Source organism: Pristis pectinata, chromosome 2, assembly GCF_009764475.1.
Source record: "Pristis pectinata isolate sPriPec2 chromosome 2, sPriPec2.1.pri, whole genome shotgun sequence".
Lineage (NCBI taxonomy): Eukaryota > Metazoa > Chordata > Chondrichthyes > Rhinopristiformes > Pristidae > Pristis > Pristis pectinata.
In genome coordinates, this window is record NC_067406.1 from 42,201,342 (window position 1) to 42,222,263 (window position 20,922).

Below are 20,922 nucleotides of genomic sequence, written 5' to 3' on the forward strand. Positions count from 1 at the left end.
AGTGGTCTAGCTCCATTTTAAAGCATTGCAGGATATCTGTACTCATTACACTTTGATGAAATATATGCAAACACTCCAGTACTGAGATATTGTCTTTCAGAATAGACATCAAGCTGAAGACCCATCTACTTTCAGAGTTGGGCATTAAAAATCCCACTGCACTATTTTGAAGAATCATAGGAAAAATATACTTGGTTTCCTGGCCAATACTTATCTTTCAACTAACGCCTAAAAACAGACTGTTTAATTGTTATCAAATTGCTGTTAATGTGCATTTGCATTTACAAAAATTGTTATGGTGACAACACTTCAGAAATGATTTTATTGTTTGTAAATAGCTCTGGAACATTTTTTGGTGGTGAAAGAAAGAAAATTACTGGAACCTACTATTAAGGACGTGGTAACAGCCATTCAGAAAATAATAATAGGATTTGGCAGAATCAACATAAATTTATAAAGTAAATCCTGTCTGATAAATCTGTTAGAGTTTTTTGAGGTTATGACTAGCAGAATAGGTAAGAATGAAACTGTTTATATGGTTACAAAACTTGTATATATGGAGGTTTGGTTAAGAAAGAGAAATAAGACCATAATAAATAAATGGTTTATTTTAGGACTGAGAATCTATGACCAGTGGTGTGCTGCAAGGATTGTTGTTGAAATCCAGCAGTTTTCAATCTATATTAATAACATGAATGAAATGATCAAGTGCAATCTATCCAAGATTTCAAGTTCGCAGATAACACAAAGCTAAGTGGCAGCGTGGGTTATGAAGCTACTGGGGAACATAGGCAGGTTAAGTGAATAGATGAGGACTTGACAGGTGGATGATACTGAAGAAAAGTGTGAGGTCATCCATTTTGGTAGAAAAAGATAGAGTCACCGAACATTGTTTAAATGATGAGAGTTGAAAGGTGTTGGCATTCAAAGGGAACTTGGTGGCCTTGAACACAAATCACTGAAAGTATGGAGCCATAGCTAGCAATTAGGAAGGCAAGAATATGTGAGCCTTCTTTACAAGAGGATTTGAGTATAAGAGAAAAGATGTACAAAGTGTACAAGAAGTTGGTGAGGCTGCATTTGGAATATTGTGTTCAGTTTTGGTGACCCTGCTATGGGACTTGAGGGGCTGAATTATGGAGAGAGGTTGAGCAGATTGGGACTTTATTCATTGGAGTGTAGGAGAATGAGGGGTGATCTTATAGAGGTATATTAAATGAGGGGCATAGGGAGAATGTGCACAGTCTTTTTACCTGGGGTTGGGGAATGAAGAACTAGAGGACAATGGTTGAGAGTGAGAAATGAGAGATTTAATAGAAACCTGTGGGGCAACTTTTTTGCCCAGAGGGTGGTCAGAATATGAAATGAGCTGCCAGAAGAAGTGGTTGAGATAGGTACATGAACAACATTTAAAAGGTACTTGGACAGGTACATGGATAGAAAAGGTTTAGTGGGATATGAGCCAAAGAGAGCAAATAGGAATTGCTTAGAAGGGGATCTTGGTCAGCATGGATGAGATGGGCTGAAGGTCCTGTTTCTTTGTTGTATGATTCTACGTCTTTCTCCATTTATATAGGACCTTGGTGAGACCACATATGAAATATTGAGATAGAGGGAGTGCAGCAGATTGATCCCTGGGATGTAGGGTGTATCCCATGAGGAAAGATTAAATAGACTGGACCTGTACTCTCTGGAGTTCAGAAAAATGATAGGCAATGTCATTGAAATGTACAATAGGGCTTGACAGAGTTTGCCCTGGCTGGGGTGCTTAGAAAAGGGGTTTACGGTCTCAAACTAACGATTGGCCATACAATACAAAGATAAGGAGGATTCTTTCCACCCAGGGGGTAGTGGATGTCTCAAGAGAGTTGCAGAGTTTCGGTTGAAGAATATATTCAGACAGAGATCACAAGATTTTTGGATAAAAAGGGAAACTGGTAATGAAGGGTTAGCATTGGAAAGTGGTGCTGCACTAAAAGATCAGTCCTTACTGAGTGACAGACCAGGCACAATAGTTAGAATAACCTATTCTGCTTTCTACTCTTTATTTTAAACCAGGGTTTAAACTAGATTAGCAGGGGTGTGGGTCCCTGAGCAGAAATGAGGCAGTTGAGAAGTTGAGGGCAAATACTGTTAATAATGAGAGCAGGTTTAGTAGTCAGGACAGCCAGGGACACAGTAAAGGGAGAGCAAAGGCTGATGGTTTAAACTGTAGTTATTTCAATGCAAAAGGCTAAACAAGTAAGGCGGACAAACTCAGTGTGTGGATTGGCTCAGGGGACTAGGATATTATTGCCATAACAAAAACTTGGCTGAGGGAAGGGCAGGACCAGCAGCTCAATGTTCCATGATATAGATGCAATAGGCGTAATAGAGGTGCCGGTAAGAGAGGAGAGGGGTGGGGAAAGTGGGGGCATTGCCTTTCCGATGAGGGTCAATGCAACAACAGTGCTAGAAAGGATTTTCTTGGGGGATCATCCAGTGAGGCTATATGGGTAGAACTTAGAAGCAAGAAGGGGATGATCACTTTGATGGACTGCATTAAGGAGCCCCCAATAATCAGAGGGAATTGAAGGAGCAGATGTGTAGGGAGATCCCAGATTGTTGTAATAATAATAGGGTAGTATTAGTGGGAGATTTTAACTTCCCTAATATTGTCTGCCTTACCCACAGTGCAAAGTGCTTGGATGGGATGGAATTTGTTAATGTGTCCAAGAAAGCTTCCTTAATCAAGTAACCCTAGTACAGAGGGTGCAACACTGGGTTTCCTCTTAGGGAACGAGGGAGGGCAAGTGACTGAAGTGTCAGCAGGGGAGCACTTTGGGACCATTGACCATAATTCTATCAGTTATGGAAAAATATAGGACTGGCCCACAACTTAAGGTCCTAGATTGGGGCAGGGCTAATTTTGGAGGCATTAGGAGGGAACTTGGAGAGGTCAATTGGGTGAGGCTGTTTGCTGTAAGTTTAAATGTACATTTCAAGTTTGAGTTATAGCTTCAGGTGATAAACCAAAATCTGCTGGAGACTGAAATTAAAACACAGAAAAACACTGTATTTCTGGAAATAATCAGCAAAGAGTCTGATGGAGTCACATCGAGTTGAAACATTGACTCTATTCCTCTCTCCACAGATGCTGACTGAGTTCCGCTCTCCACAGCCTTGAGCTCATTTACTTTTTTGCACAAGTGGTATCATTGCCTAAACCAGAGATTAAATTGTGAGGTGCTAAGTATTAAGCAAACAGAAATGTAAAGATTGACATGGGATGATGTATACATTACAAATCTTTGTAAGATGAAATGTAATGTGCAGTTGTTGAACAGGTTTTTGTATTTTTTTTGAAAAACATGCATGTTTATAGTTAGGGTAAATATGATTTAAAAAGCCCATCTTAAAAAAAATTAATCCTTCTTACTTTGGCATTGAATCACAATTAATCTTCATCTAGATGGAAATACAGAAATAAACTTTCTTTTTCAATCTTTTTATTAGTTTTCAAATTAATACAGATTAATATATAACATCAATGTTTGTACATGTAATACAAAGAGATCAGGAGAACAATCATGGCATAATCATAAAGAACAATAAAATATAAAAAAAACTGTAGATCCCACGATCTCTTAGTAAATGAATATAATATAAAAGAAAAGAAAGAAAAAGATTTTATATATATGTAAAGGAAAAGAAAGAAAAAAAAATCCCCAAATCAATAAGAAAAATTATAAACAATATATCAAACCAAACTAAACAGAAAAATTTCAAAAAAAAACAAAAAAAAGAGAAGAGACTGGACTGAAATTTCTCAGTAGAAACAGAGCAATATTATGTCGTCAACTCCGTTCCTCTAAATTGCAAAGTTATTGAAAGGGGATCTATATCATGTGAAAATATTGAAAAAATGAACTCCAAATATCTTCAAATTTAAGCAAAGGATCAACAGTACCACTCCTAATTTTTTCCAAGTTTAAACATGATATAGTTTGAGAGAACCATTGAAAAGTAGTAGGGGGTATTGGATCCTTCCATTTAAGCAAAATGGATCGTTTGGCCATTAATGTAACAAAGGCAATCATACGGTTAGCGTAAGCAGATAAATGGCCAGACTCTATCCTTGGTAATCCAAAAATTGCAGTGATAGGTTGAGGTTGTAAATCAATATTCAATACATTTAAAATAATGTTAAAAATGTCTTTCCAATATTTTTCCAAAAGAGGACAGGACCAAAACATATGTGTCAAAGAAGCCATATTCGATTTACATCTGTCACATATAGGATTTATATGGTGATAAAAATGGGCTAGCTTACCTTTTGACATATGGGTCCTGTGAACTACCTTAAACTGTATCAAAGAGTGTCTGGCACAGAAATCAACTCCGTACCGAAAGCCACAGGCTGCAAAAGGTAAATATGTTCATAGTCTGAAAAAAAATCAAGTCTGTCCCTGTTCTATTGACACAGTTAGCTATTGATAGGACTAAAGATTTCTTTGGTATATATCTGCATTCATTTTGAAAATAATCTCCATTACATGCAATTTTGTATTTTCCTTTTATTTATCTGATTGCAAAGAAATCTATAAGTATGAATTTAAGAATGACTATTTAGTCAGAAAGCTGTCAGTTAAAGGCTATTTGTCAATAAATCGCCCTCATAAGTGGGACTCCATGAATTTACCGTCTGTGCCACGGGTTTGTGGCAGAGGTGCAAGCAAAGTTGTGGGGGATGTGAGGATGATGGGTGGAGGGGAGGACAAGCAGGAGCATAGTTCCCCCAAATACTGATCCATAAAGAAATATAGGATTAAAGATAAGTGCACATTTGTTTACCCCTTAATGTTAAGAATGCACTTGCATACTGTTCTGAAAGCCAACAAATTTAAATTAATACACCCGTTATTTCTTGTTACACTCTTGTTATTTCTTTTAATTACTTTCTATTGGTTAGAAGAATCCTGGAAAATTAACTGCCTAGTATCAGAACTAGAACAGTGACATTCCATACTTATATGACACTAGCTCTGTTAACCTGAAAATAAGAAAAAGCACAATCATTGATTAACTCAAGAATGTGTTTATAGTTAATGTGTTCCTCTCTCCCCTAGAGGGCAGTCAGGATGTTTGCAAAGAAGTGATTTTCACTTTATGCACCACTTCAGTACCTTTCTCTGGGAGAAGAGTATACAGGACTTTATTGTTGACAAAGTGACTCATAAAACTGGAATCTTTCTTACACTTATGTAAATTCAATGGCACACATAGAGGCACTCAAGCTCCCATTTAGTTTGTTGTGATAAGATCCCTCAGAGGCGTCAGGAATTTTGATTCTCTCTCCTTTATTTTTTTTGCTTCTTTATTACTTGACATGAAATGTTTCAAGAACTGCAATAGTAATGAAAAAATATTAAGTATTACACAATGTAGCCTTTATTGTCTCACAAAATAAAATTAACCAAAGTGAATAACTATGAAAAACTATTTAAAACTTTGGGAATTTGAAGGTGTTTTCATGCCAGTACACTGTCAGTGGCTATGTACCAATGCTGCAATTTAAATACAGCCCAAATCCAACATCAGGGCCTGACCACACACTAGAAGTATATTGAATGACATTCCTTAAGGAGAACCTTTCACTCAGCTCCCCATCAAAGTCAATCTGTGTCTTGGCAACTGATTTACACTCCGTGTGGTATTGATCTGGTGACACCAAACTTTTATAGTCTGAATGCACTCTTTAAAGTATATAAATGTGGTGTCAGTTGGAAATTCATTCTGCCTTACATTGAATAGTGTAAATTCTGAGAGAGAGGTCTTACACTGTATGGACTTAATGAAAATGATGAGCTGTTAAAGATCAATATGTGCATAAAGCTCTCTAAAATGATTCACCAATCCCTTCAGGCAATTAAAAATGGGCCTGGATACCAAACAGACATTACGTTTTAATCCAGTTACCTATATGATGGAATATTTGCCCCCACCAAGAAATACAGAGTTCGATGTTAAACTGATAACTGAATATTTCAAGGTCCCTTGGTTAGCTGATTATTTTTCATCTTAAATTAATGCAAAATGCTTAGAGAATATGGATACTGCTCCCTCCAATCACATTAATATCCCTTGTTGTTCAAACATTATATTGATTCATTAAAAATCATGATGATTTCTCCAGATTCTTCTTATTACAATAGACTGTTATAGGATGTGGAAAGTTTATTCGATCCATCGTGTAGTTCTCTACCCAGTCAAATCTCATTTCTCTGCTTTCTGCTCTATTCTTTAATAGTCCCCTGTTTCAAGCCACTACCTTATTCCATTTTATGGATAAATGATAGACTCTGTTTCGGGAGCAATTCATGAAAAATGTTTCTGCATTTTTACAGTATTTCTATTTTTTAAATTTCCTTTGTGATGACCTCATTGCTATCTGGATATTTATGATTTCAGAATCTTAAAAGATCTTGACCATATCTCATCCCACTTCCTAAGCATTTTGGATCCAGTGAAAAAGTCCTTCTTTGAACCTGCAAAATTCCAGTAACACCATCAAAAGCCGTGAATAAATTCAACATCGTCTCTTCCTTCTTGTACTCTCTGCCTCACCATACAGAACCAAGGAATCCTTTTGCCATTTTTTAAGCCATGAACTATTCGTGCCAACATTTTATTGACTTTTGTATCTGCACACCTCCAGTCCCCATAGACCTCCTTTGATTCACAACTTGATTTGAAATCTTATTGCTTGAGAAAAAGACAAGTAGGCAAGTGTAGAAAAGAAAGCAAGACCGATTAGTTATTTTTTTAATCAGATTTTGGAACATGAGCTGGCAAGGCAGTGTTTACTGCCTCTTTGCAAGGGCAATAAGAGTCAATCACATCTATCAATGAAAATGATGCTAGCTCACTAATAACCAGATTTTTGGAATTCGAGTTCAGAACTTGCCATGGTGGGATTTGAACTCGCAACCTCTGGGTTGCTAGGCTACGATTCCCAATTATTGCTATGTTGCCCTTTGCTCACACTGTAAACAAACCAAAAAAGTATTAACCAGAAATTCTTGGAAATGCATATTAAAGACCGTGACCGTGATCAGTCAAACTGAAATCATGCAGCTTTGTCTAATGCATATTGAGGAATGAACTCATTCTGAAAAGGGATTAATTATGAAAATGAAACTCAAGGTTTAGAGAAGAAATATTCAAAGACAACGCATTTGTAAGAAATTGAATGAAAATGCTGCAATGCCTTCTTGCCATTAACTGTGGTTCAGCTGCTGTCATTTTCAGTTCAAGTTTCACTCTTGAGACTCGTGTAATTACTGTTCTAAATGACAGCTTAGATTTTTGTATTCATGTATCTGGAGTGGAACTTGAATCACAAAAATAAAACAAGGCTGATGCTCCAATGAAGTGCTGAGAAAGTTCTGTACTGCTGGAGATGCTATTTGATTATGGAAGTGATCTGGTGCTGGCAGCTGGATTTCCTCCTGTTGCCCAATGCAAGTTGGGTCAAGCAGCAATCCAGGTTTGGTTGGGGGAGCAATTAAATATAAAGTATAAGAACACCACTGCTGGTAAAACAAGACTCTGCAAATATTTAAAATACTGCAAATGTTGGAAACCTGAACTGAAAATGTTGGAGACATAGGTGAAACAGTGTCTATGAAGAAAGAAGGAGTTATGTTTCAGGTCCATGATCAGCAATTCCAATGAAAGGTTAACTTGGAACATGTTAACATTGCAACGTGTGCTGCTTGACCTGCTGAATATTTCCATTTGTTAGTTTTCAATGGATATTTACAATATCTTGCATAGTCCTTCGCTGGTTGGACAAAACATCTACGAGTTGTGCATTTGGAAGAAAGTCAAGGGAATCCTATCATAGATGTGCCTGTTCATAGCTAGCTCCAATTTACCACTCATGTTGGTCAAAGCTGGTAGTTTAAGTTACAAGTAAAAAATAAGTTGAGGAAACTGTGTCCAAATAATTTTTAAAAAGCTTTGCTTACAAGTAACTTTACATTTGCAGTTCTTGTTGATCTTAATAATTTTATTAGAAGCACATTGGTCCAGTTGTGTCAGTACTTGTGTAAAATTTACAGTGTTTCAAACAATATAATGATCACTTGTTCAATGAGACTGCAACATGGAACCAGACAATAAGGTCTGAACTGTTAGTGCACTGTAACGATGAGGCTGTGTTACTGGACTAGTAACCTAGACGTTTGACATTTTGATCTGGGGGGGCATAAATCCAAAACCCATCTTGGCAGTTAATTAAATAATTTGAGAGTAAACAAAAATAGTGCTTATTATTACTAATGAAACTACATTATTATTAGAAAATATAACTTGTCTTCTAATAATCTTTAGGGAAAGAAGTCTTCCATTACTCCATCATGTTTCCCTAGATCCACTGCAATACGGTTAACTGTAAACTCAAATGGTCCAGCAAGCCCCTCAGTTGTATCAAAGCAATGACATACTGTGCCAGTAACTTCACTCGAGGGGCTGCATGGACTAGAGCAGGTTGCTCATCATAAACTTCTAGAATGAACAACGAATATCTGACTCAGCAATAATGTCTCAATACTGTGAGTGAATTTAAAAAGGTTTTTAAATTTTGTGCAATCAGTCCTAAAAATACCTTAATTTTTCATTGATTCTTATCAAAGATCATTATTTGAAACATTAACTCCATTTCTCCCTGAACAGTTGTTGTCCGACCTGTTTTTTGTTTAATTTCAGATTTCCAGTATCTGTTCAAGTTTGCTTCTGCATAGCTCCTCTCCTTTGTGCTCTTTCACCTAGCATCCCATCTATTGACCCTTCAGCGGCCTAATACTATTTTGAGGGTTCACATACAAGATGAATTTCTCATCTTTGCTTCCTCCCCTCACCCAACAACCTTGAAGTATTGCAGACCACATACAAAAAACATGAGACATAAAAGACTGCAGATGCTGGAAACTGGAGCAAAAATCGAACTGTTCCCCCACCTTTCTCCATCTGCCAATCAACCTCTCCTCACCTGGATCCACCTAGAGCTTGCCTGCTCTTGCCCACCCCTTCCCCTCACTTCTTTATCCTTCTACTCTTTCAGTCCAGATGAAGGGTCTTGACCCAAAACATCAACTATCAATTTCCCTCCACAGATGCTGCCTGACCTGCTGAGTTCATCCGTTTTATTTTAAAAATACACAAAACACCTTTTCTTTGGTTTCCATGTGTCTTCCGCTATTGAGAGGACACCACAGAGAGTATCTATCTCAAACCATCAGCCCTGGAAGGGATGTGCTCAAGGCAATCCATCTAATCATCAGCTATTGGCCTACTTTTTTGTTTTCAAGAATAACTTGCATTTCAGTTTATAATAAATATTGCGTTTCAAGGCATTGAATTGGAAACACTGTGTTCGATGGCGAGAGTCAATTTCAAAGCTTGTACTTTGCTCTACTAATAAAATGCTGTGTTAGTTCCAGTCACGGTTCTGTGACGATATTTGGGCGCTTTCCTGCATCAGATGGCTCTCTTACACCGTCGTTTCGGGTGGCAGCACATGCCTCTTGTGTCAGTCCTTCATAACTTGTGCAAGACTGGTTAAGAATGTGTTTCATCTTTTGCGATGACGTGCTTTAAGGTCAGCACCCTTAAAAAAATGTGTATAATCTTGGAACGGGAAGAGCAACAAATACAAGATCCAGGCTGGTGGAAGAACAGATTCCATCTGTTTGCAGACGTTGGGATGTGCAACAGGGAACTCGAGGTCGCCTGAGGGAACCCATGCGGAGCTGCGGTGACTGAAACCCTGTGCCACACACATCGACAGATGGCGTTGTTCTGAATTCATCCACGCTGTCGTTCACTCTAAGGACTGGATTTTACATAAACGGGAACTCTGTCACCGATTGTGTCACAAGATTTTCTGAATTCTTCTCACTTTGCTGAAGAAATTTGCTCCAGAGAAACAGTTTCCCTCTCTGAAGCAATAAATGAGAGTAACTTCTAATTGCACTGAGGAACTTGAACCTTTCCATTGTCGACCACACGGCCACCCTCAGAAGTCAAACGGCAAATACTTCAATTCTTTCAGCTGTGAGAATAGATGTTACAGTGTAAACAAAAAAAAAAGCCTTTGAACAGGGAGATGAATCCGGACTGACGCAGGGAACCAATTGGAAGATCAAGCCCTCCTCCCCGTGGCTCCCTGTGGTACAGTCTTGGCTAACCCGCTATTTAAACGGCGGCTTTGCAACACTCAACACGAAAAGCAACCAGATTTTCCACGGTGTGCGATCGCGTTCGAGAGAACAGATCCCAACCATCTCCTCCCAACTTCTGCAAACTTTTTTTTCCCCCTCTCCTTTCAACTTTCTGGTTTGCTTCTCCCCCACCCCCTCCTCTCCCCATCCCGCGCACGAGTAAGGCAACTAAACTGCTCCCAAAGATGCGATCCGTTTCAACCGGTCGTGTCTTCTTGTACTCGACGTGGGTCTCTCTCGTCCTTGGCAGCACGGTGGATGTCAGCGTGCTGGTGCTGCTGCCGGTGGAGAGCACGTACCTCTTCTCCATGAACAGAATCAAACCTGCCATCGACTACGCCATCCAGAACCTGGCGCAGCCCAAGTTCAACTTCAGCGTGCGCTACTTGGACTCTGAATGTGGCAACAAGGCTCTCTTTCAGCTGGTGGACATCAGCCTGCTGCAGAAACCCGATGTCATCGTGGGTCCCGTGTGCGACTACGCGGCGGCGCCGGTCGCCCGCCTGGCGTCCCACTGGAACATCCCGATGGTCTCAGCCGGACCCCTGGCGTCTGGCTTCGCCCACAAGGTCCCCGAGTACTCGCACCTCACGCGGGTCTCCCCGTCCTACTCCAAGATGGGCGAGATGTTCCTGGCCATGTTCCAGCGCTACAGGTGGAAGAGGGTGTCCCTGGTGTACGCCGAAGATTTCGAGGAGAGGACCTGCTTCTTCACAGTGGAAGGGGTCCATGTCGCCTTTGTCGGCGCAGACTATCACATGCATTCAATTAGTATCTTTGATGAGGACGATCAGTTTGACGACATCGTGCAGGATATCCGGAACCATGCCAGGAGTGAGTGCACTTTTAAGTAACAACTTTCCGAAATCCATTCATTCTTATCTTTTCATTCCCATCACCTGACTCCTTCTAAGAGAAAGATTACTTCGGGTGTAAGTTCAACAGGTTAAACCTCAACGTTAGATTCTCGTTTAAACAGCCCATTAATGTGCATACAGGTGAGTTTGGTGAGAGAGGAGGGTCGGCTTGTTGCACGGTTGTAGGCAATAAAAAGGGCAGATAAACTGGAAGGACACTGGCAGGTTAGGTGGGCAGCATGAATGAAGCTCAGGTATGTGGATTTAACAAGCAGGAGGAAGGATCACTGGAAGAACCGGGCGTGATGTACCCGACACTTACTGAACGCCCGTCTTTTTACTTTCTTTTCGGATTCTGAGGTGTAAAATTACTGGAGGCATATTAGATAACAGAGAGAGAGGGAGGGAGAGCGTTCCTCCTGCTGGGTTGCAGTAGTCAAGCGGTTCCATACAGCACAGCAAAGTAAACAAAGTTTAGACTCGTTTCTTTAATGTCATGAATATCTGTTCTGCCATGAAAGAGCGTGGGAGGACTAGTTAAGATTTTGTCCAAAGTGCCTACTCCAACGAACCTGCCTACTCTTTGTCTGAATGCGCATAAATTAGGAAACATTAACTTTTGCCAGCGATGGGCGATTTTGATATCGCAGGGTCCAATTTATTCTAGTGTCTGAGTTAATAGTTATTTATCGAGTGATTTCATCCGTGTTTAGTTTGAAATCTATAACTGGTGCAACTAGGGATTAAAATAATAATCCTCGTCCAAAAAGTACTTGGAGTCTCTCAAAGGGTTCCACTCCAGTCTGCAGTATCTGTGGCACTGGCATTGCAAAACGGTCAAGGTAACACCAGAAAGCACGTCGCATCGTATATCAAAAGTGACAATATATTCAACTGGATCAATAGACAGCAACAATATGATCGTAGAAATTCACGGATACTAGAGTAATTTAGTAGCTGTATATCAAACCCTGTAGGACCCAACAATCTAGCCAAAACTGCTTGCAAGAACAGGTGGGTGAATAGTGACCTGACCTCGTCGTCTATTTTACTGGATTAAAATCATTTGAATATGTTTTCCTGGGTCATGCAATCCACGCAACAGTTTGGAAGTAATGTAGCAAGACCATAATCAGAAGACAGAACACTGTAGAAACATCTGGGTACGTGCTGCAGGGTTACAAAGCAGGATTCAGAATATCTGGTCTGGAAAAGGATCATGACAACAAGCAGTGGAGAGTCCAGAGTATGCAAGTTCAGACGAGAGCATCTGGTTGGACAGCATAGTTGTTTGATGAGGGTACACTCTTTTGATAAAACTTACTCTCTTAATTTCAATGACAAAAACAAATGTAGGTGGTTTTCACAAAGTGTCTTGTCATTTTTGCTGTTTCCTCATCTTTACAGAAAAGCAATTAAACATCAGCGTAACTTCTCTTTGAGGTACCTCCATTCTGCACCATGACCAAGTTAAATTCTTCTAAAAATCCTTCTTTGTAACATAATGCTTGACTTTAACTCTTCCTCAACAGTTCACAATAAGGTCTCTTGTACCAGTTTAGCCCAATTACATAAGATGTATTGACATTGGGAGTACATATCATCCAACCATTACATCCAGTTACTTTTGTCTTGAATATTTGTATTTTCATAAATTAACTGGACAAATATACAAATGAAATCATGACTTTTTAAATTGTTAAACACATTAAACTATTATAACTATATGTTAAAAATCCTGGTTTCCACACTTTATAGATTTGAGTTCATCTGTAACTCTGTTGCTTTTATCCTAACTCCCAGTGAGCCCTGTTAACGCAGTTCCTGGTCTAACAGTATCTTAATTTTAACATTCTCATCCTGTTTCTCAAATGCCCTCATTGTCTTGGCCCTTCCTCTCTCTGTGATCTGCCCAGCCCTATGACCTTCTGAAATCTCTCCAATCCTCCAATTCCGGACCCAGGCACTTTCCTAATTTTTATTGCCTCACCATCAGTAATCATGCCAGCTCAAGGACAGCAATCAAGGACAGCTAACTCTTGGCAATAAATTCTGGTTTTGCCAGTGAGAATGAATATGTAGAAAACCGTATAGGTTCAGTTATAGTATTCAAAGCTGTATATCAGATCCTGCTCTGAATATTACACATAGTTATATTCATTGGCCTTATCTCAATGAGGTTCATAGCTGTGCTTGGCTTAATTAGTAGAATCTTCATTCTGAGCTAAATGATGAAAAGCTACGTTAGCATCAATTCCCACTCCAGCATTCACATACATATTCTCAGCAATTATTGTGTTGAGGGGGTGCTGCAATATCTGAGATGCAGAATTTTAAATCAAATATTGGAATAAAGATTTCATTTGTCTGTCAAATGGATGTTGAAATTTTATTTCATCGTTTAAAACAGGAAGGAGTTCTGCTGCTCTTACAAAACTTAGACTTTAATAAATGCCAGTAAGCACTGATAAACCTGTATTTTATCCTGTTGTTGATTAAGGCCATTGCATTCACTTATATAACAACTCTGACTGCAGTGCCAAGTTATTAATCATATGCAAAGTCTTTTGAAACATGATAACGTTCTGCATATGTTTAATCCTTTTGATCCTGTTTCCTTTATTGTATTTAATTACTTCTCATGTTTCAATCTGCCTCAAAAATTTATCCTTATTATTGATTTACACAATGTTGGTTGACTATCTGTTTCCAGCAGATTGTGGCTCCTGTCTCCTCTACTGATAACAGATTGATTCTATTTGTTATGGAGGCCAGCAGTTAGCCTTGCACATTGGGTATTAAACCAATTTTTTTAACTAATTCCAACCTAACAGTCCCTGATAATATGTTGCCCAATTTGACAATTTCATAAGATTACTTCCTAATTTTAATTCTGATTTTCTCCTGTGAATGTTATACTCTTATCCTTTAGTTTCACACTAATTTGCTTGGATGAATAACATGTTTATTTCTACCTCAATATTAGAAGTAAGAAATAGGAGCCAGAGTAGGCCATATGGTCCTTCAAACGTGCTTTGCTATTCATTGAGGTCATGTCCATCTAATATTGGCTTAGCTGCACATTCCTGCTTGTTCCTTATTATCCATAACTCCTTTGTAGTCCAAAAATCTTCCTCTCAGTTTTGAATGTATCAGTGACTTGGCCTCCAAAGCTCTTGGGTAGATGACTCTAAATATTCATTGCTGCATATGAAAAGAAATGCTTCCTCATCTCCATCTTAACTGGTTGATTCCTGCATTCTGAAACTATGTCTTAAGTTGAAGATTCCTTCCAGAGAGGAAACATCCATCCATCACTTACATTGTCAAGCCTCTCCAGATTCTTAAATGTTTCAATAATATTACCTCACATTCATGTAAAGTCCAATGAGTTTAGACCCAACCTGCACAACCTTTCCTAAAAGGCAGCCCTCTCATGCCAAGAGTTAACATAGTGAACATCTCTGAACTGCAGTCAATGCAAGTGTAGCCCTCCTCTAATAAGGAGACCAAAACTATAAGCAGTACGCCAGGTGTGGTCTCAATAATGGTCTGTAATATTGTAACAATTCCCTGTGTTTGGCCTCCCTTCATTTTTTAATAAAGGCCTACATTTCATTTACTTTCTTATTGACTCACTGAACTTGTATGCTGACTTATATGTGTCATGCACCAAGACAGCATTTTATGGCCTGCTTTTGTATTCTTCCAATCGCATTGGGTAATCTCACATTTCCTCACATTATACTCCATCTACCTATCAATATCCTTTAGGAGACTCTTTGCAGCTTCATCACAGCTTATTTTCCCACCTTATCTTTTGTATAAAAGAAGATTTGGTTACAGCACACTTTATCACTTCATCGGTCACTAATGAAGTCCTAACAGTGATCCTTGTAGTATGCACTAATTATAACTTGCCAATTTAAAAGTCGTTTATCCCAACTCTGTTTTTTTGTTAATTAGCTAATCCTCTACCCATACTAATGTGTTGCCCAAATACCTTCGGGAGTCTTTATCTTCTGCAGTAACCTTTGATGAGATGTTATCACATATTTATTTGAAGTACAAATACATTACAGCTACTTGTTGCCCCTTAGACTCTCTGCTCCCTACATCCTTAAAGAACTCTACTTACTGTGTAAAATAAATCCCCTTCATAAAATCATGTTAACAAAACTTGATTGAATGATGGTTTTCTAAAATAAGGACATTTCTTAACATTTGTTTCATGCCTTCTCTCATTTTTATTATCTAGTAACTCCTTGCAATTTGCTCCAAAAATGGCCTCAGCATTAATTTGCAGTGTTGGTATTATTTGTTACTACCTCCTGTCTAATGCCCTTAAGTTGCACCATTACAGCTTACTAGCTTCTCACATTGACCAAATGCTTAGTTTGTATGATCAATTGTGATTCCCTTTTGCAGCCTCTGCCAAGAAATGGTGGGTTTGAAAGGGTGGCACGTGGAAGAGGATAGGATGGGGTTGCAGCTGGTTATCAGTCAGGGGAAAATAATTAGGAGAGGAGGCCAGTGGAGGTGTCATTCAGCTAATGATTCTGAGGAGAGGTTGAGGAAAAAATCAGGGTCAGTCGGGAGTCTTCAGGCACCGAGGTGAAGAGACTGTAGTGTGAGAGTGATCCCAAAGAAAAACAATTAAAGAATAACATATCTGGAAGAAGGTGGGCACCTTGGACTCCTCAGCGGTAACCAGGTATGAGGTTGGGCATCTTAACTAATCACAGACCTTCAAGGTAAATCCTCATTCAGAAACAAGAGTTGCCCACCAAGCTTCATAAGTACAGAAAATAATTGCATTGTCAGGCAGCATGTGTGGAAAGAGAAACACAGTTATTACTTCAGGTCAGGGACCTTGCATCAGAATTGTATTCTGCAATTGGATCATCTTTCATTCTTCTAAATTCTGGAAGGTAAAGGTCCAGTCTGCTTAATCTCACCTCATAGGACTACTACCACCCCTGAACCCTGAGCTCCATACCAGGAATCAATCTGGTGAACCTTCATGGTATTCCCTCCATTGCAAGTATACCCTTCCCCGGGTAGGGCAACTTGACCTGGATATAACTTTCTGGGTGTTGTCTAATGATGGGCTATATATAATTTCAGAAAGATGTCTTTACTCTTGCACTCAAATCCTCTTGCAATAAAGGTCATCATACCATTTGCCACCTTAATTGCTTGCAGTACCTCTAAAATTACCCCTGCATGTGTACCTTGGCATGGACATCAGGAGATCTACGTTGGTGAATAGTGCCACGGCATCTTCTATGTCTACTTGAGCATAATCCCTCGTCAGAAAGTGGTTGCCAATGATAACTCAAAATAAAAAAATGTAATTGTTTTTTCATATGATTTATGAAGGAATTGGCCCCTTTTTTGATCCTTAACCTGGATCCATTAGGGATAAAATTTGCCTTAGGCAGTAGAGAAAAATGAGCAGTAGAGGAAAGCTGTCTTGATATATCACACGTGGGTGGATTTTAATGGAGAAGAAAATCAGGCAGAGTACAAATCCAGCTGCTGAATCACTGTCATTAATTTTCTACTGCCACAACAACTTCCTATCATTCTGTCAGTATCTTACATTGCCTCTTAAAGAGTAAATACTTCCAGCTGTCCAACATATTGCCTAGCTACTCTTGTCCTTTGGAGTATGAGTTTCATTTGGTCTACATTAGGCCATGCTAAAATTAATAGAAGACATCTAGTAACTAGGATGCAGAGGTTTAAGGCAATTGGTAGGAGGACAGAAGGGAATAATTTCAGTTGATGAGGGGTGGAAGTTTGAACTTACTGCCTGAAAGGCTGGTTGAGGCAGAAACCACCACCACATTTAAAAAGTGGCTGGATGAAGACTTGACGAGCCATAACCTGTTGATGAGGAAGAGCACTTGGCTGAACATTGAGCCAAAGGATCCAGGAGAACTGGGAACTTGGGCAGAATTGGCCTCAAATGTCAGTTGTGGTCCAGTAGGTTCCACAATGGGTTCTGAGATGGAAGGTTTTGGGTTGATCTTTGGATATTTAAACACAAAACTCAGCTGACACTGCAGTGTAGGACTGAGGGAGTGGTTCACTGTTGGAGTTTTTTAATTTATCCATTTTTCAGGATTTGGGCATTAGCTGGTAAGGCCCACATTTGTTTCCCAACCCTAACTGCACTTGAGAAAGTGGTGGTGAGTCATTTCAAAGCACATTGCTGGGGTATTTAAGAGTCAACCACATGGGGTGGATTTAGAATTGCATTAGGCCAGACCAAGGAAGGAGGGTGGGTTTCCTCCCCTGAAGTACAGTAGTTACTCAGCTGGGTTCTGTCTTTCAGATGAGACTTTAAATTGAGTCTCAGTTGCTCACTTCGGTGGATGTAAAAAAATGGCAAAATTTTATAGGCAATTTAACCTTGATGTCCTAGTCAATATTGTCAATCGACATTTCTGGCCACAGTCCCATTGTTGTGTGTGAGAGCTTACCATGCAAAATTGGTTTCTGTACCGTTTACATAAGTACTTAAGGAAAAATATTAGCTGGAAAGCACTTTAGGCCATTCTGAAAGCAAAGTCACAGGTAAAGGTAATTTATTCTTTAGAACACTTAATCATTAAGTGTCAGGCCTTCTAATTTGCAAAATGACAATTTCACTACTTACAGTTCTGGTTGCCATTATTCTAAAAAAATGATTTAGAGGCACCAGAGAGGGTGCAGTGAAGATTTTCAATGATGATGCCAGGCATATTTGGAAAAGATGAACAGACTGGGTTTCCTGTCTCTCAAGAAAAAAATGAGGGGTGGAGATCTTAAAAACCATGAATGTTTTGATAGACTAGACAGCAAAACTGTTTCCTCTGTGGGGAAGAGCATCACCAGAAGACACAAATATAAGATAGCCATCAACAAATTCAATGGGGAATCTGAAAGAAAATTCCTCCCCAAAGATTGATGAGAATGTGAAAGTCGCAATCTCAGGGAGTGGTTGAAGCTAGGTGCAGAGATGTATTTAAGATGTAGTACAAGCATATGAGGGAGAAAGAAATAGGTGATCACGCTGATAGATTTAGATGAAGAAAGACGAGAGAAGACTTGGGGTATGAATGCCAGCATGGACTGGCTGGGACGAATGGCCTTTTTCACTGTGTATTTAATGTAATATGATGTAATTGTACTTGCATCACCTGAAAACAAACAGTGTGGAATTGTTGGATATCTGCTGAAGATACAAAGTAGCAAGAACATGGTCCTCCATAAGATACAGAACATGTAATGGCAAATGACTCTGACAGGCAAGATTTCTGTATTTAATAACTGACAATCATTAAAGAAAGAAATAATTTGTTTTTATATCTTCATTACATTCAAAGTCATTTCCTTGTAAAATAATTGCAACAAATATTATGTAATGCTGTTAAGAATACAGGATCATTTAATCTGTTAACATTGAATGATATGTAAAATTGAGTAGAATCTTTTTAGATTGCTACCATGCATTTATCCTATAACTGAACAAATAAATTACTGATACTTAATTTTTATCATTCAATGCACTAAATTTGTTCTAATTTTACAAAAGAGACTTGAATATTCAATATGTGGGAGAAATGGCGCAGGAATTGTTTCTATCAAACCAAATGATTCAACAATTATCAGACTATTGTTATTACTTCGAAGCAAGTCCAAACTATCATACAGTTTATCCAATGCACCTATAGGCATGGAAGGCAGTTAGTTACAGCATTGGTCTTTACTTCATTCTATTATATCAGGGCCTTAGAGGGGAGAAATGCAAGTTGCTTTTTTTAACCTCCATTTATACTTCTTCTCTATGTAAAGGTATAAATTGCATTATCATGGTTTTTGTTGAGCTCCATTGAATCTCCCAAATCTATGGGTTTTAATTGTCAAGTTCAAATACACCTATAGCTGTGCCCTTCCCTTTCTCAGTAACTGTCTTTGGCCTTCCGATCCACATTTCTGTTTTGCTCCCCTTTTTTTACTCCACCTTTGGTAGTTGGTCTTCCAGGAACCTGTTCCTTTTTTCTAAAATGTCCTCCTTAAAAAGGATCTGAATGAGATTTTTATCAAGTCATGCAGGGTGTAGACCAAATGGACAGAGAGGAACTGTTCCCCTAGATGGAGATTGTTTCTTGATGCTGAGGCCATAAATGCAAATGTATAAGTACAGGTGGGTTTGTTGCCTGGTGTTATACCATATGAAGTGATGTAAATTTGGACCTTAAAATTGCTGAGAATGGAAGCGGGTCAGACCAATACTACTTCATATTTGCTGCTGAAGAAATGAAATTGTATTTATCTCGCACCTCCCACAACTTTAGAATGCAACAATCTGCTTTTCAAGCAAGTAAGCTCTTTCTGAATAGTCCTCTCTGTTGTGGAGTGCAATATCTTTTAATCCTAGAGCATAATCTGAATCAGATAAATTATTTGCAAGCACATAATGCAATGCTAGGTAAATACAAATGTAGAATTTGTGCTGCATTTTAAACACAATGCATACTCATCATACATGATCATTGTATCAGATTCATGTCCTGAAAATGCATTTGTGTGAAAATAATACTTTCAACTGTGGTGTTTGGCTTAGGGGCTTAGTTTAAGCGTTATCTCAAAGACAGCAAATGTAGTGACTCATAGAAATATACTGTAAGGATGGATATGTGATGAGAAGTTTTGCTTGATAATATTTGGATATTAGGAAGCATTTATTAAGTAACTCAGACAGCTGTTTATGATAAAATATCAAATCTCAGAAAGGATTTGGTTTACTGCATTCTCACGAGATCACTGAATCCAAATCAATTGGAACAGTAAGTAGTAAGTGCATCCAGGTCAGCCTGCAGTCTTCTATTTCTTGTAAACCTGAGTTCAATCAAAGCTCTGCTGGCTGCGTCCTGATTTGCATCTGTGTATGTCTGTATTGGCAGATTGACATTGGCTTCTGGTTAAGAACTGCATAGATTTTAAAATCTAATGGTTGTTTTGAAATCCATTCATAGCTTAACATTTCTTTATCTCTGTAACCTCTCCCAGCACAAAAGCCTCCTGAGATATCTGTGCTTCCTCAACTCCGTCCTTGATTTTAATCTCTTCACCATGACCAGATGAGCTTTGAGCTTGTGAGACTCCAAAAATAAAAGCAGAAAATGCTGGAAACAGTTAACTGCTTCTCTTTCCGTAGATGCTGCCTGATCTGCTAAGTTTTTCCAGCATTTTCTGTTTTTATTTCAAATTTTCAACATCTGCATTGCTTTTGCTTTTATTGAGATTGCAGTACTAAATTAGTGTAGGTAGCTTCTAAACAAAGCTTGCACAAATATAATTGGGTAGACATAAACTCTTGTTCTGAAATTTTAATGATTTTTAGTTATCTGGACCACACACCTGACATACAATTTGTATGCCAGGTGTGTGGTCCAGTCTGATCATAGCTGTACTGGTTTATGGTGAAGGTCAGCCTGATTATGAGCATTAAGCTTCTCACTCCTGATAATTATTCAGAGACCATCATTGAAAAGGTATAGTGGCATTAAAGGGGTATATTTATGCTTGCTGTGACAGTTGATTGATATTTTCCTCTGTCAGTCTCTTCATTTCAAGGTTGTTATTTAGATAAACTATTAGTACCCATGGTACTCCATCCTGGCAAGAGTTAGGAGCAACTGTTTACATCAACATGCCCCTGTTTACATCAACGGAGCTGAGGTCAAGAGGGTTGAGAGCTTCAAGTTCCTAGGAGTGAACGTCACCAATAGCCTGTCCTGGTCCAA

The 20,922-nt window shown here is 38.8% G+C and overlaps 2 protein-coding genes across 3 annotated transcripts in view; both read left to right on the top strand.

Annotated features, from left to right (window-relative positions):
- The window catches only part of LOC127579985 (involucrin-like), a 513,761-nt gene that overhangs the window by 309,624 nt on the left and 183,215 nt on the right, over positions 1 to 20,922 (top strand). The gene's annotated exons all lie outside the window — the stretch shown is intronic.
- Positions 10,300 to 20,922, top strand: part of npr3 (natriuretic peptide receptor 3) — an 81,280-nt gene continuing 70,657 nt past the window's right edge. For both annotated transcript variants that reach the window (XM_052033020.1, XM_052033029.1), the window contains exon 1: positions 10,300 to 11,099. In XM_052033020.1, coding sequence (XP_051888980.1) covers positions 10,451 to 11,099 — 649 coding nt within the window. In that variant the 5' untranslated portion in view covers positions 10,300 to 10,450. The remainder of the gene's footprint in view (positions 11,100 to 20,922) is intronic.